This window comes from Manacus candei, unplaced genomic scaffold (genome assembly GCF_025592945.1).
Source record: "Manacus candei isolate 608988 ecotype Guabito, Panama unplaced genomic scaffold, ASM2559294v1 h1tg000041l, whole genome shotgun sequence".
In the NCBI taxonomy this organism is placed as follows: domain Eukaryota; kingdom Metazoa; phylum Chordata; class Aves; order Passeriformes; family Pipridae; genus Manacus; species Manacus candei.
This window is the reverse complement of record NW_026138089.1, coordinates 11,483,838-11,499,908: the sequence shown is the minus strand read 5'-3', so window position 1 is coordinate 11,499,908 and position 16,071 is coordinate 11,483,838. Positions and strand designations below refer to the sequence as shown.

Below are 16,071 nucleotides of genomic sequence, written 5' to 3'. Positions count from 1 at the left end.
TTTCTTTGGTTTAACTATAGCATTCTTTAGAAAGACATCTAATCCAAATGAGGAATGAAAATCCCAGCTTTTTCTGAGCTTTATTTGTAGAAGGCAAATGCCAAGCTTCACAGAAGTCAGACTACATTTTGAAATTAATCCTGTTCCAAGGCAATGAATTTTCACCTGAATATATTCAATGAAACCTCCATTTATGTATATCTTTGCAACATGGAAATTCTACCAAGATTAATCCCACTGAAGTTCCAGTAAAATGTAAATCCTAATTCACTTGTGAGGTTGAAAGGAGTTTAAGTTACAGTACAATAGTTCATACCTCACCAACTTTTAAAAATTTTTTTAAAATTTATTTTCATGGCTGAATTTAGGTCCATCATGCTGCGCTTATCCTATTTTCCAATGGTAAAAAGTTGGTCATGAATTTTTGCCTGTATTTTGTGGAGGCTGGAATTCTTCTCAGGATATGCCTGAAGCACATATTCTACATTAAGCCAAATAAAATTAAATGTATCCTTAAAATTAAGCTGGTGCTTATTCCTTGCTTAATAAAAATGAATTAAGCATGTGTTAAATATTTATTGGGATTGAAGTCTGCTTGCTGAGTTAGAGGATAGACTTTTCAGATTAGTTTTTAACAGTCCTCTTCATACAAACACAGATGGAGCATTCAAATGTCCTGATTGCTCACATGTTCTCATGATCTGTAGCCAGGATCTGATATGGATTTTTTTCAGTTCAGTCAGAACAGGACTTCATGTGGAAAGCAGCAGATGGAATGAAGGGAGGGAATCCAAGTTTTTAATCCTTTTTTATTTTTTTCTTTTCTGAACAGATGTTGTTGAGATGATCAAGCTACAGAGCCACAAATCCAACCAAAAAGTGGGTAAAGTAATATATACAAACATATGCTGATATTTGGTATATGGTTAATCAGGCAGGCTACAGTCACCTGCTGCTGACATCGATATCCACCTTGCACATGATGGAGATGACAGGATTTTTAAGGTTACTGTAGAAAAATTTCATTTTATGTGCTGTTTTGATTTCTCATTCAGTCAAGAGAAAAGCTAACCACAACACTTAAAATTACTTCAGTACCAGTTAAACGGTTCAGCTCAGGACCAGGAAGCCAGTGAACCACCACCAAAAAGTATATGGAAGGAAATTTTACTAAAAGGATGAGAAGGTTACAGCATATGGCTCAGGTTCACAGATTTCAGTTTGGGGCCATAATCTCACTGACGACTCTCAGGTGGGATACTAAATTAATGGAAGAGTAATTTTATGGGATAGGATTTGCTGTTGAGTTAAGGAGCAATAATTTTCTGACTATTAATTTTCAGCAGAAGATAAAGCTATTAAATTAGAATTGCAGGATATGCTGATCTTGCCATGGTGGTCATGATGAAGTAATTCTGATTTTGTCAGTGATATATTTATTAATGTCTCTACATCTTTAAAAAGAAAATTCAAGACTTTGATGACAATTCCTTCAAAGTAAAGTATAAATGAGACATGGCTAATTTTTTATGTTTTGTAAAACTCCCCAGTTAAATTAAATATATGCAAAAGTTTGAAAAAGTTACCAATTATAGCTTATTAAAGCTTGTTCTACCTAGTAACTTCCCTGTTGGAATTCAGTAATTATGAACGAAGGGGATCCCAACAGGCACCTGTTTTACACTTGAAAGCTCGGAATTACTGCTCTACAGTAACATTTTGTGTTATGTAACATCAGTCAAAGGAAGAATTATACAGTGATATTTCTGTTCTCTTGTCTGGGAAGACCAGAAATGGAATTCAGGTTGGGTGAGACAGGTTGTTTTTACTGTACAAACACCAATGACTGCAATATCTATGGGCCTAAAGAAACAACATAACATGCAGAATACTTACACAGAATTGGTATTCACCCTTTTTTTAAAAAATGCTTCTAGATCCTTAGAATTAAAAGTTTAACTGCAAACTATTATATTATATGTACTAAAAAGATTCCGGTACCACTTATGGACTGACCATACGGAATAAAATTTCCTTAATTTTTGAGGTATAAACAGATTACAGTAAAAGAAAATAATAACATAAAAGATGTAAAAGTTTGAGGTTTTTTTAAATACAGGAGGATTAAAATCTAAGGAAACTCACCATGAATACTGAAGGGTCTATGATTCATTAATTTTTGTTCCTGACAAAACGCCCTTAAATCTAAAACAGTTAAAGACCAGAAATGCCTAGAAAATATTTTTGTGAGGAAGATCAAAATTCTCTGATTTGACATATTTCAAGTTTCTTGTTTTTATGGAGTTCGATATTTTATCAAGATTTTGGAGTACCTCCTGTATACTCATTAGGTTTTTAAATGCTGAACACAATAATTCATTTTATAAAACTGTCATAAGCCCTACATACTATAGGTTTCTTTAAACGAAGTAAAAGACATTGCTTCTACCATGTCATACATGTAGTTGTGAATTTCACCAAAATCTGTCTACATTTCTAGTATTTTCTAAAGAGACACTTGTCTGTCTACATTTCTAGCATTTTCTAAAGAGACACTTGTCCTTGTACTGACAAGATGTCAGAAAGCGACAAAGAGGAACATTTGACAACATAAACATTTCATGGAAATTATGGTAGCCAGGAAAATAAATTTTAAGCATTTATTGAAGCCGAATCTTCAATTTCTGCATTTTAAAAATAGATAGCAATGCTCTCTGTAGAGAAATTGGCAAAAAAAAAAAAAAAAAGGAGACAAGAATGGAAAAGTACAGATAGCCTACAAAAAGCTATTTGGATACAAAGGAGTTAAGGCCATAGAGTTGAAGCATAGAGACAGGAAGCATTAATTTCATAAGAATGAAATAATCAGAAGGAAACGAAAGGAACAAGATGCAAAACATTTTGGTTAACTTCTAAGATCATATAAGCTTGTAAACCTCCTAGCCAGCTATCACCACATCAGAAAGGATAATGAGAGAATTATAGAATAATGGAGGTTTTAAGTCATCTCATTCAATCTCCAAGGAAAAACATAATAAAAAAGCACAGAAAGTACAAAAAAATCCTTGCAAAGAGGTGGGGAAAAAAATAAAAAGACAACACAATACGAGGGGAATAGATGGACAAGTACAGGATGAGGAAATGGATAAACATGTTGATAGCAATAACTATCAAAAAAAAGGTAATGGGATAAAAGCCAATCTAGAACAGATTTCTGGTTAAGATCTAAACAGTAAGTCATTCAAGTGGAAACAGAACCAGAAGCTTCCAATGCAATTACAATAAATTGCCTAAATAGTTTCATAATATTCCCAGAAAGCATTATGGTGTGCAGAGAACAAGACTGGACTCACTTCACAGGGAGATGCTGCTTTAATTTAGCATTTATCAAGAGGACAAATCATAAACGTTCCAGACAATTTTCCAAAGGTACTGTGCAGAATACTTGGTGTTAATGGGACTTTTGTGCTCTAGTTTTGACAAAGAGAGCAAAAGATGAAAAACAATCACAAAACCAAAATAAAATTTCATTTCACTTTTAATCCATCTCCAGTCAAGTGGATGTTCATAGGCATTAATCATATGCTGGTAAACCAAACAGTTCTGGTTTGAAATCTTCCATGGACTTCAGAAGTAGAGTTGCCTCCTTTTTAAGATCTGGATTTAAATTTTCATCTGGAATCATAACCACTTGCATTCCTGCTGCCAGGGCTCCTTTGACTCCAAGTGGTGCATCTTCAAACACAAGACACTGAGAAGAAAGGAGGTCAGGGGAAAAAAATAAAGAATAATGTTACTATGAACTTTAAATAGTTTGTTTTAAAAGAGAGAATGATCCCAAATGAAACTTAGTAGAAAAACTGAATTCCATTACTAGGTTAGACACTCCTAATCAGAACAAGGGCAAATGTCTCAATTCAAACATCTGTATGGTAATTAACCTTTAATTAATTTAAATTCAAAAAACATCAACAGACATACTTAAATCCCAGAAACTTGTTATCCAGATGTTCCTAAGTGCTTTGTTTTTTATAGGGATGAGTTTAATCAGAAGCTTAAAGTTAAGCAACTGCTTAAATTCCTTTATAAGCAGGCAATTTAACTTTTCCAAACCAACTTTACAAAATGGCACAAGCAGTGCTTTCACTTAAAGGTGTGGCATTTCCTACATACACAAGATGGGGAAGGCCACTACCTAGGTCAATAGCAGGACTTTGGATGAGTGGAGAGTAAGACAAAAATCACTTATCAGAGGAGTGCTGTCAAAGACGTGCTCTATTTGCTTAATTCTTTCAAAGCAATGATGAGAAAGAAAATCAGCAATTAGATTGCAAGGTTAGATTTAGAGAAGAGACAGTTTAGTCAGGTAGAAGTTCCATGCCTCACAATAGTCACAATCATTAAAGATTGCAGTTTGGAAGCAGAGTTTTTAAAAATAATCATACATTATTTGTGTAGATTTTGTATTTTAAATTCAGAATATTGAATAATAAATATATAAGATAAATATATTAAAATTATATGTTCTGAAATTTTATAAAATAAAAGATAATACTTCTGGAGTTCACTCCAGAATTTATATAATGAAGCATCTCTTCTTGCCATTACATAGTATTCAGTTTGAATTTTTGGTTAAGGACAATCCAAAGCAGCTTTTGGCATTCATCAATCCAAAAAATTATGACCTATACTGACACATGGTCTCTGCAATTCATATTGCATTTATTATCAATATTATTAGCACTGCTACTGCTCCTAATGCCAAAATCACTGCCACAAGTAATTTCAGTAATTGAAAACAGGTGTTGGGATGGTTAGGGCAATTTTCCCCACATTTAGTAATCATAAGGCAGTGCAACTCTGCCCTACCACAGAGAAGAGGGGACTGAGGGGAGATCTCATAGCAGTCTACAGCTTCCTCATGTGAGGAAGTGCTGGCACTGATCTCTTCTCTGTGGTGACCAGTGACAGGACCCGAGGGAATGACCCAAAGTTGTGTCAGGGGAGGTTTAGGTTGGATATTAGAAAAAGGTTCTTCATCCAGAGGGTGGTTGGGTGCTGGAACAGGCTCCCCAGGGAAGTGGTCATGGCACCAAGCCTTACAGCATTTGGACAGTGCTCTCAGGAACATTATGTGATTCCTGGGGCTGTCCTGTGCCGAGTCAGGAGTTAGACTTCAATGATCCTTGTGGGTTCCTTCCAACTCTGGATATTCTATGATCCTATGAACATACAAGAGCATACTGCATCTCTTAATTTCTCCAACATACAATTATTTCAATGCACAAAGTAAGGGATGCATAATGTTTGTCTGTTCTGGCTGTGCTCTAAGAGATTCAAGTTGCAATTTGCAAAAACTTCGTTATGTTCAAAGAAAACATTTTTGCCAGATGTATTAACTCTCTGCCCTATATATATCCATCTATCAGAGCCTCTGGAAGAGGAAAAAGGAATGAAGAACCCTTTCCTTTGATTTCTTTTCTTTTTAAAATATTGATTCTTGCCTTTCAACGTGTCAGCAATCACTTGGAGTCTGTCAAGAGAAAAGTAAGATGTGCTTTCTACCTTGCATGTAATAAAGTAAAACTTAATTAATGATTTTTAGTGAGCCAAAGGAATCACACCAATCTCTTTTGTGCTCATTTCCTTCATAAAGTCACTGCATTCCAGTTTTAACAATGTGGTATTTTCAAATGTAGACCATTATTACTATTACTAACTGCAAGTATGTGACCAGTTGATTGTGGAAAGTTTGGTACAATTGCTTTTAGAAAGAAAGCATGGTTCTGCCTATAGGTTTTGTTCTTAACAATACCTTAGTTCATGACCTTAAGTACTCTGAAATTCTGACAGGCTTAGCTTTTTGAAAAGTAAGCTTAAATGTTGCACAGAAGAGCATTACCAAGGCCGTTCTGAAACCTTTTCTGATCTAGCCCATACAAAGGAATGTACTTCACTGCTCTGCCTTGAAAGACCTAATTGACTTCCATGATGTCACTAAGCTTACCATAGGAGAGGAACCATGATTATAGAAGGCAATATGCATAATGAAAAGCTTAACTAATTCCCTGGAACTAGAAACAATTAAAACTCTTAATTACCAAAGAAGCTAGGCAAACGACCCATAATTACAGTGGCTTGAATGTTACAGGAAATAAGTGTATTAGGTCTTCCTGGAGTCTTTCTTGCTACTGACACTTATTGTCAGTAGCACAGCAGCATTTCTAATGCATAACGAAAGGTTTACAGAAGTTCACACACGAAATGGATTTATTAATACATAGAGATGTTATAAACTCTTCACTGTCCTGGCCCACCCACACACTAAATTTAGAGACATGAAAGCAGCCAAGTTCTTTCCCATTTTGCATAAGTATTGCAACATCAGCATCACTCCAACAGAGAGACAGATGAGATTTATACAGACTTCAGCTGAGATTCTGGCTGCTTCTCTGCATTATTGCCAAAACTTGTGTCACTGATCAATATTACTGCTATGAGATCTCTCAAAAGGTCATACCAATATAGGACAGTTCTCACTTTGAAATGAACTAAATGCTTAAAAAAGTAAAGCAGTAAAGTATATTAATTTATATTTCACTCTATCAATCTAGAAAAGAGAAAAATTATTCACTTAATGAAAGGAAGAAATAATAAGATCACTGCAGCATCTCATTATCTCATTTTCCTGCATGAAATTTAAGAATATAAGAAGAGTTTTAGTTAGGCTTTTGGTATGTACAGCAGGCACTCTCTAATCTATATACTGCAAATGTCTAGATGGAATATTTGTGTTACTAACAGGGATATCCATAAATGTTATTGCTGTAAGTGATAGCCAAGAAGCCTGGAGGGACAAAACATTAAAATGAGTTTTGAAATTAAGATTTTGGAAAACCTGTGAAGATAACATATATATATATGCATACGGATTGCTTAGCAAACAAATATCCTTGACCACATATGACAGCACTATATCAGCTCTAAAACAGAATGAAGGATGAAATAATATGATGATAAATAAAGATGCCATAATTTATACACACGGAACTCATCTCCAAATTAAACACTACCATCTATTGCTCTATAAAGAAAGAACAAAGAGAAATATTTTATCATCTGTCCTCAGATGACACAGAAACATTTGGTATCATAATGTGACATGTTTGAGGCTTCTTATGGATTGCATATTATACTCTGTAACTTCTTTATTTATCACTGATCTTTTTCCCCTTCATGATGAAACCCACAGCTCAAAAGCATGATGAGTTATTTGTAACATTTGCACTCTAGAAACATTTGGTAACCTTATACATTACTTTACTTATACATGCACAATGCAGTCTTCCATAAGGACTAGATCAAATTCCATAATATCACTTTAAAAAGCCCCAAAACAGGCTGCAGAAAGAAATTCACCAAGTACAGCCAATCACATGGATTTCAGAATGACACTGTTAATTTCCGTTAACCAGAAGGTGCCCAGGACTTTCATTTCTATAAATAATCTGTTGACTTTTCACTGCCAGAAGTATTTTTACTCTTCTCTTTGTGAAAAACTAGCCCATACTCTGTGATCAAAATTCAAAACTAATTAATATCTAAGAAATAAATTATCACTCTGAAAGATACTATTACTGCCGTCATGGTTTGTGTTTTGTTCAACAGCTTTTACCTTTTTTCCCTTGCTCATTTTTTTTCAGATTTCCAAAATAATTCATTACTGACCAACTGTGTCAGTAGGGTGAGTGACCCAGAAATTTTCAAGAACCGTAATGTAATTCAGAATACTACACAGACCCATATATATCCCATACAAAATGTTGAGATGCTGAAAAGATGCTGTTTGTCATTTATGCAAGGCAGTGGAAATTCACAAAAAGAGAGAGGAAACGTGACCCATTTACCACTAGAGTTACTTAAACATAATTGAATAAATCCACTTTAAGCAGCTGCAATATTTTCAATTTTGGTCTCCTACTGTGTTAATTCTCTGATGAATTAACAAAAAACAAAAATGAAATAACTTGATTAATGTTTCTCTCCTAATCTTTGGATTTACATTCCTTTCAGAAGTAGTTGGGAAAAATCTCAATAATGAATACAATAATGAATTACACCTAATTTTATTTTAAGGACATATGCCAATTTGACTAGCCAGGGATAACAGAATCATATTAAATATGTTGTTAAGAAAGTCATGCAGCTTACAGCCCTATGACTTAGTTCCATTAAGGAAAATGAGGAGTAAGCCAAGATGTTTTTAAATGCTATAACAAAAGAACAAACAAGCTAGAAACTTAAAATCAAATGAATTAAGCACCAGTGTATCCAGAATACTATCACCCACCGTTCTTTATGAGTCAATGATTCATATTAAGAACTGTTTGGAAATTATATGCACACATGCTTTTTAATTCAGATTTTTAATAACTAGCTACTAGGAGTATGTTGCAGACCAATATAAGAATCAAATTATTTACTATAAAACTTATAAAACAAAAAATAATTAACATAATTTAAGAAAAGGAAGTTTGTTATATCTGCACATAATTAGATCACTCTGCATTTCTAGCTCTTGCAGAAATGACACTTTACATTTCAGCCCACACCAGCAGCTCCTCTCTCACAAACCAGTTCACAGAACATTATCTTAAGGAAGGCCAGAAGGAGTAAAATGGTTTTGATGGGGAAGAAGGAGAAGAAATTTCAAATTTCTTGCTTGTTTTCAAGACTCGATCAAGTGAAATAAAGTGCTTCTGTGAGTGACGGCTGGCCCCAGACACAGCGGCTCTGTGAGGCAGGGAGAAGGTCACATTTACATGCGGGGTTACTCTGATCATTCCGGATGGCTGGAGCACTCTTTTCACAGAGCACTATGTGTTTAGAGGACAGCACACTGGGAACTTTGTATGGCAACTTGTGTTACAGGCCTCAAGAAATTCCCAGGCATTTCTGAAACAGTGTCCAATTATCCCAGCAGCAGAAATCTAACTCAATCAACTGCAGCTTGGATTAGCCATAGAAGGGTATTGTTCTTTTACGGAGAACACAAGGCAAATACTCAAGATGTTCTCTACTGAGGCTACTCATACTGCGTAACGTGCTGGGGGTTTATGCCAGTTATCCCTAAAAGTGGTGTAAAAAGGAATTCTGTGCAATAAAATAATTTGAGCTGCCTTCCTTTCCACACAGAAGTATCTTTACCAAAGCCAGACTTCCTTGACATGTAATACACAACACATTCTAGCAATGCACCTTGCACACAGAGCTCAGAACCACAGGACAATATACACTAACAGGGATCTCTGGAGGCCCTTTGGAAACAGCCCTATCCAATGCTGGTCCAGCCAAAGCAGGCTGCTTAAGTCCTTCATCAGGTTAGCTTTGAGTGTCTTGAAGTATGCAGATTCCACATACCTCCTGGGCAACCTGTTCCCATATTTCACCACCCCTATGATGAAAATGGTTTTCCAAGAATCTAGGAGGAGTTTCTTGTGCCTGTTGCCTACCGCACGATCACTCTTCACCTTGGAGAAGAGGTTGGCCCCATCTCCTGAGCAAACACATCAGAAATATGAACCAAGTACATCCAAAGGAGGAACTGTTTTGATGTACCCAAATTCTAAGTCTCAAACTGAAACTGGAAGTAGGCACCATAAGTATGTCCTGAATAAAAGCTATGAACTTTTTGCCTCATGGCAAACCCGCAGGTGCAGTGCAGCAGGCAGGTACCCTGCCTGTTTGTTTTGTGTAACTGGACACCACCACTGGCCTATAGTAGACTCATCTGGTTCTGCAGAAGACACCTGATTCTCACAGAACAATCTAATTTTTTTCAATTTATTTTGGCAATAATTTGGTTTTGCTCTATACTGTCTCCTTGACCAGTGTTATTTTCCCACACAGAAAGATCAGCCTGCATACTGAAATTTACCTTAATCTGATGGAAACATCACTTAATCATTATATAATTTTTGATAGAAGTGTTAATAACAACCTATATATGCTTCAGACATAAAGTCATTTCCTAACTTCTTCAGTAAAGAAAGAAAGGATGAGAAGAGGCATTCACCTTTAAACAGGTTTTCACTGGGAGTGCAAAAACATCACAGAAAATGCTTTTTTTTTTTGCTTTTTTTTTTTTTATTCAGTACAAGCTTCTCATTGAACTGTACACAACACAGTTTCACTGGTCTGGAGTGACTTGGTGCGATGTAGCTGTGTTATTCTTTAACTCTTCATGATCAAGAAGAAAAGAGGCTTTCTTTCAAAATTCAAAGCTGAAAGTTATCACAGAGAATATTTAAGATTATTTGCATAAAACCCCAAGCATGAAGCCAGAAACTAGCACCTTGAAGTACAACAAACAAAACACTAACAACATTCTAATAATAATTTTTTACATTTTTCAACTACAGAAAACAAATACTTATATTAAAAATGGCAATTCTCTCTTCTCGTTATAGATTTTCTAAGAGGAAAATGGACAACAATGTACAAAACTAAGTTGGAAAAAGTATTAGCTTCTAAAGTTAAGAGAAATATAAATCATCCTTTTAGGCAGTATTTGAATCATAGGGGGTTCATCCCTTCAAACTACAGTCTTCTCCCTGGCATGCTGAAAGCTGACTGTATGTGCAAAACTACAAAATGTCTGTGCCCAGTTTTGCAGAACCTGCTCTTTCAACACAAGCCCACCTGTGGACATGAGGTTATGTCACAATTCCATAATTTATTTTTGCAACCACAATCTAAAAATATCACATCTGAAATGCCTCATTACATCGATAATCAGATCTATTTAAGTAACTGCCCTCATGATTTCAAAAGATGATTTCTCAGCCTCTTATTTAGCAAAGCTGCTTTGACTGTGCAAGCAAACAGAGCTCAGAACTCAAAACTTCTTACATAATTTTCTCTAGCTGAGAAAACATTTCTGTGTGCTAAATAAACTATTTCTAAAGGACGTGAAATCTACCACCAAAAGTAAAAGCATTAATAATAAAAACCATATTCCTACATATACTAGGTATAATATGCCCCCTTTGAACTAGTTATTATGAGAAATAATAAATTCAATAGACAACATTCGCCTAACCCTGAATGAGGGATTAAGTTTTAAGTGTATAGCAAGTTCTACTAGATCAATACAATTATTATTGGTTAAAAAAAAAAAAGAATTTTAAGAGTAAGAGGAAAGTTTAAAAAAAAGGAATATGTATTTTTTTAAAGAGTTCCAGTAGAGAAATCGTCTTTTTCACAATAATCTCTAGCTTGTTTTTATCAGCTTGCTTTGTTTATTTTAGGGAAGCACTAATTACATTGGTATTTCAACCTATGAAAACAGTAAGATGGAAAGCCAGTGAATATCAAGCAGCTTTATATGAATCAATCATTAAAACAGACTGCACCTCTATAAAATTTATTTCCACTGTAAACTCCAAGCCCAGATATTTCTATAAATAAGAAAAATATTACACTCCTAAAATTCCCATGTAGAAAGTTATTTAAGTGTTAATCTCCTGTTGCAATATATTTCAACATACTTCTGTCACAATTCCCCTAATACTATCATTTAGCTATTTAAAGTACTGCGTAGAAACACTTTTTTAAATGCATTGATGACCCAGAGTTATCAAGGTGTGCCTATTTTTCTATTAGAACAGCTCTGCTAGATAAAAGAATGCTAAAAGTCACTCCAACCAAAGGCTCTCAGTTCCTACTTTGACTCAGGCATGCTTTCAGGAAGAGTATGCCCTTATTTTCCATGAAAGAAATGAGAGGTGTAAGATATAAATGAATGCTTCAGAGTAAACAATGAACAAAAATTAAAAAAAATGCTTATTTAACTCTGCATATGTATCATGCAGACAAATACATGGTCTATCTGTAGTCTCTGTACAGATAGTCTCTCTCTCTGTGGCTTAAGGCTTATTCAATTTAAGATAGATTAGTAAGTGACACGGTAACATTAGTTTGGGAATACCAGCCATAGTATCAGCAACTATACACTACACTTGGCACGCAACTTCTGTCATGAGTAACTTCTTCTGGGTACTCCGTTTTTCAAAGAAACTTCAAAGTTTCTTGTGCTGGGGAACTCAGAACTGGACACAGCATTTTCCAGGTATGGCCTCACCAGTGCTGAGCAGAGGGGCAGGATCGACTCCCTTGATCTGCTGCTGGCAACACTCCTCTTCATCAGCTGCCTTTGCTGCAACGGCACATTGCTGCTTCATGGTCAACTTGGTGTCCACCAGCCATTGTAATTACCTTTTTTTCTGAGCAAAGGAAATCAATTTGCTTTTCTTTCCAGTTCAAAAGTGTGCAGCCACACTCACTGGTGCAGAGAGAGATGGTACTGTAATGAAACTTATAAATTTAAAGGTCTGAATAATAAATGCACAAAAAATACTGACAAAACATATTGCTAAGTGACCATTAGAAAACCTATGATGAGAATATAAAACACTCCATTAGGAAGTGTCTCAAGTCACCCCAACACTGACATAAACACATTTCTTCACAGTTACATCAAAGACAAATTGCCTTCTCTACAAATGCTTGCAGTCAAATTACAGAGAAGCACCTGAATGAGAGTTAATGTGCTTATAACACACACTTATTTGAAGAACAAAACTAAGTTGTCCCTGCGGAAGCACAGTCCACCCCTTTTTTTTCTTCCTTTTAAAAACAAATTATTTGTATATATATTAGTAAGACTACCATGGCATACTGGAAAGAATGATTTTACATTGCTCTAAGCATCACAATACATGACCTGAAAGAAACCACCTCTAATATGGCAACACAATCAATTAAGAAATAGATGCCAAGGCATTGCCAAGAATCTGGATAAATTGACAAGCAGTTGAGTGCTGTGAGCAGCATTTTGCTGATAACTTGGAGGCTTTAGCGCCCAGACAGTGTACAAGGATTCCCTAGGGAAACCAGACTGCAGCAGGTGTGTCAAGGTGACAAAGTATCACTGCCACACAATCCTTTGAATGATATGTTCTGGCTACCAGGTAAAATATGCTGTGACTACAAAAAATAAAGGAGGACAGGCTGTCATTTGAGAAGCAAAAGAGAATTTCAAAGCCCATGATTTATGACATGGGAAATATCTCAGGTGATTTTTTTTCTCCTCTTTTATTTTTTAGAAGTTGTAGAGCTTTCTGTTATATTTCAAGTCTTTGCTAATTGATTCCAACTGCTTCTAGTGAGATACAGGTAGGATTCATTATTAAATAAACATAAATCAAATAGCAAACATGTCTAAAGATTGAGGACTGAAAATCTCATCCACACATAAAGATTGTCTTGGGGATTTATGTTCTGGGTCTGCAAATCTGTGGCTAAAAACTGCTGTTTCATAGTCTTCAAAGGTTTGTAAATTCTAGTCTTAGCAAGGAGAACAGCATAAGAACAGACACTAAAACTTCTCTTTTCTCCATTGACCATGCATCTGCAGAAAAAACATTTCAATACTTTTGAAGCCATAAAAAACAGTCTCCCCATAGATGATGGAAGTAGCAATTTAACAGGTAGTTCTACGGAATACCACTGGTTAAAACAGAGAGATACAATTACTTTCTAGAACTACTGTTACTATAAGCTCAACTAGATGAAGTTTTAACTTTGTTACCAAAAGAAACAGGAAGAAAATCTTACAAAATCAAGCGACCATTGTCGTTTTGAGCTCGTTCAGAAAGATAACTAGCACCTTGCATCTTGATGAAAAGATGTTGCTTATAACACTTAAAATGCTTTTCTGGATCAGATATTCTCGTGCTTAGCAGTGGTGGTGCTGCTACCAGCCAAGGTTCTCTAGTCCATGTTTTCCTACTTCCCTGTCAACTAAAAAAGTTTTTCTCCCTGCTGTGGGTGCCTTCCTTACTACCCTCGTTGAAGAAAAGGAACACAGCTTAGGTATACAGATCTTAACAAGAATCCTTCCTTCCAAATATTCTGTGGTTATGAAACAGTATAATACCACTAAGAACAAAGAGCATGTATGGAATGTAACAGTTAAAATTGCCAAGTTTCTACAGAGAGGGATCTGTACATTTTCATATCTAGAAATACATAAGTATATGCACACACAAGTTAGTTTATGTGATAAAACTGCTAATCTTTGCATACAGGAAGGAAAAAAGCAGGAGCAGCAAGGACGGGTGGGGGATCTGCTCCCAGACCCACCACAGCAGTCATCAGCCTTCTAGAAGCTCATGCCTGTGATGCCTGATGGAGCAGGAGGAGCCCCAGCAGCCCTGTGAGGACCCCTGGTGCCACAAGGCCAGACCCACACAGACATGCCAGCAGGAGAGGCTCCATGGGTCATGGCACTCCGTGGGAACATGGGACAGAAGGGGCTGGTGGGGTGTGAGGAGGGACCATCTATTTCTGTGCCTTGCCATTCCTACACTAGTCTGCACAGCCTGTCCTGTCTCCTCTAATTAAACTCCTTTTCTGATAGTTTTCCTAGGCAAGGGCTTACTACTGTGCATGTACATGTGAATGGAGGTCTCAGTGTCAGTCCTGCTGTGGGATCAGGGGACCCACGTGCCCACAGTGCAGCACCTGCAGTGATGGTGGGTGTGCAAGTGAGGGTGTGAGGGCTAGCAAAGAGCATGCTGGACTAGCTGGTAAGCAGGAGAAGTGTCCTGGAAGCCAGGCATGTCCCTATGGGGAACAACACAGTCACCGCTGGCTCTTGGAACAACAGGCTAGCCAAAGGTAGCCTTGGCCAGCTGCTGTACAGACCATGGCACCTGAGGCTGTCTGTGAGACCTGTCTGTGTGTGCACCGCATCGGTGTGGATAAGAGGAGGGATATGAAGGGAGAAGGATCTGCTCCAAGGGCTAGAGTGGGGCTGTGACCTTGGGGGCTTGACTCCAATAACCAGGCAGACTGGGATCCAGAGCCAGCTGAGTACCTAAATCCAGTAGCTGAAAGGATCCTCACTGCAGGTTAAATATAGGGTAGATTTGTGTCACAAGTCTGTGCATTAAAGTGACATAAAAGATGAACCCACAAGATCAACACAGGTTTGAAAACACAGATTTAAGCTCTTTAAAATTCATAAGCTTACTGATACTTGCAAAAGTCAACAGAAGGTTTGGCATTTTATTGTCTGCATCATGAACATGTGCACTTGTTGAAGAACCACAGCATTTTTAACATTTGCCAATTGAGGTAAATTTTGGTTAATGATTTACACACCAAAAATAAACAAACAAACAAAAACCACTCCAAAAAGGCCAAAACAACAAACTGTGTGTAAGACACATAGACAAAGGGTTTGCAAATAAAATGAGAGCCATGATCAACTGAAACAGTATTGAACGCTTCACTGTATTTATAAAGAAATGCAAAAGGGTGGTTGGTTTGTTTGGTTTTGTCAGGCAACACAAGCTTTTAATATCTCGAGTCATTCAGACTTTCGACTGAGATTTATTAACCTGTCAAACAACAGCAATTTTACAACATATACAACTGCAGTTCATTTCGGAACACTTAATGCTCTGTAAACAGAAAATCCAGATTCTCCTTAAACAATCTGTCCCCTTTTCTTCCTCTTGAAGCAAGAAAGAAGGCATGGAAGTAAGAGAAATTTTAAATGAACAAGAAAGAACTATTTATGAACTTATTTACACAAATATATAAAAAGCATAAAGTTAGAAATTAATATAAACTTTTACAGTGGCTATCTCAACTAAAAATAAATATTTGGTGCCAGTAACTTACATCAAACAAAATCAAATAGGGGAACAGAAATGAGAAACAGTTTTAATTGAAGGGGGTCACAATACTGGGATAGAGCCTCATCTAGTAGCCCGGAGAGGGGAGGCAGCCACGGCTTCGTGCCCCCGGTCCAAACAGTAGCAAGGCTGAGTACATATCCCCCAGTAGGCACACGCACACGCACACATACACAAATATATATATATATATGTCTATATATGCATGGCTAGCCACACAGATCAACACGGTTATACTCAGCATTCCTGTGGACCCACAGGGTTGTTCAGCTGCCTGTTAACTAGTGCTCACACACTTGCTTTC

The 16,071-nt window shown here is 36.5% G+C and overlaps 1 protein-coding gene across 6 annotated transcripts in view; it reads right to left on the bottom strand.

The window, feature by feature from the left end:
• Window positions 1-791: 791 nt before the first annotated feature.
• Window positions 792-16,071, bottom strand: part of PUDP (pseudouridine 5'-phosphatase) — a 63,949-nt gene continuing 48,669 nt past the window's right edge. For 5 of the 6 annotated variants that reach the window (XM_051795000.1, XM_051795002.1, XM_051795004.1 and 2 more), the window contains one exon: window positions 792-3,751. In XM_051795000.1, coding sequence (XP_051650960.1) covers window positions 3,575-3,751 — 177 coding nt within the window. In that variant the 3' untranslated portion in view covers window positions 792-3,574. The other variant, XM_051795006.1, reaches the window with a different exon arrangement.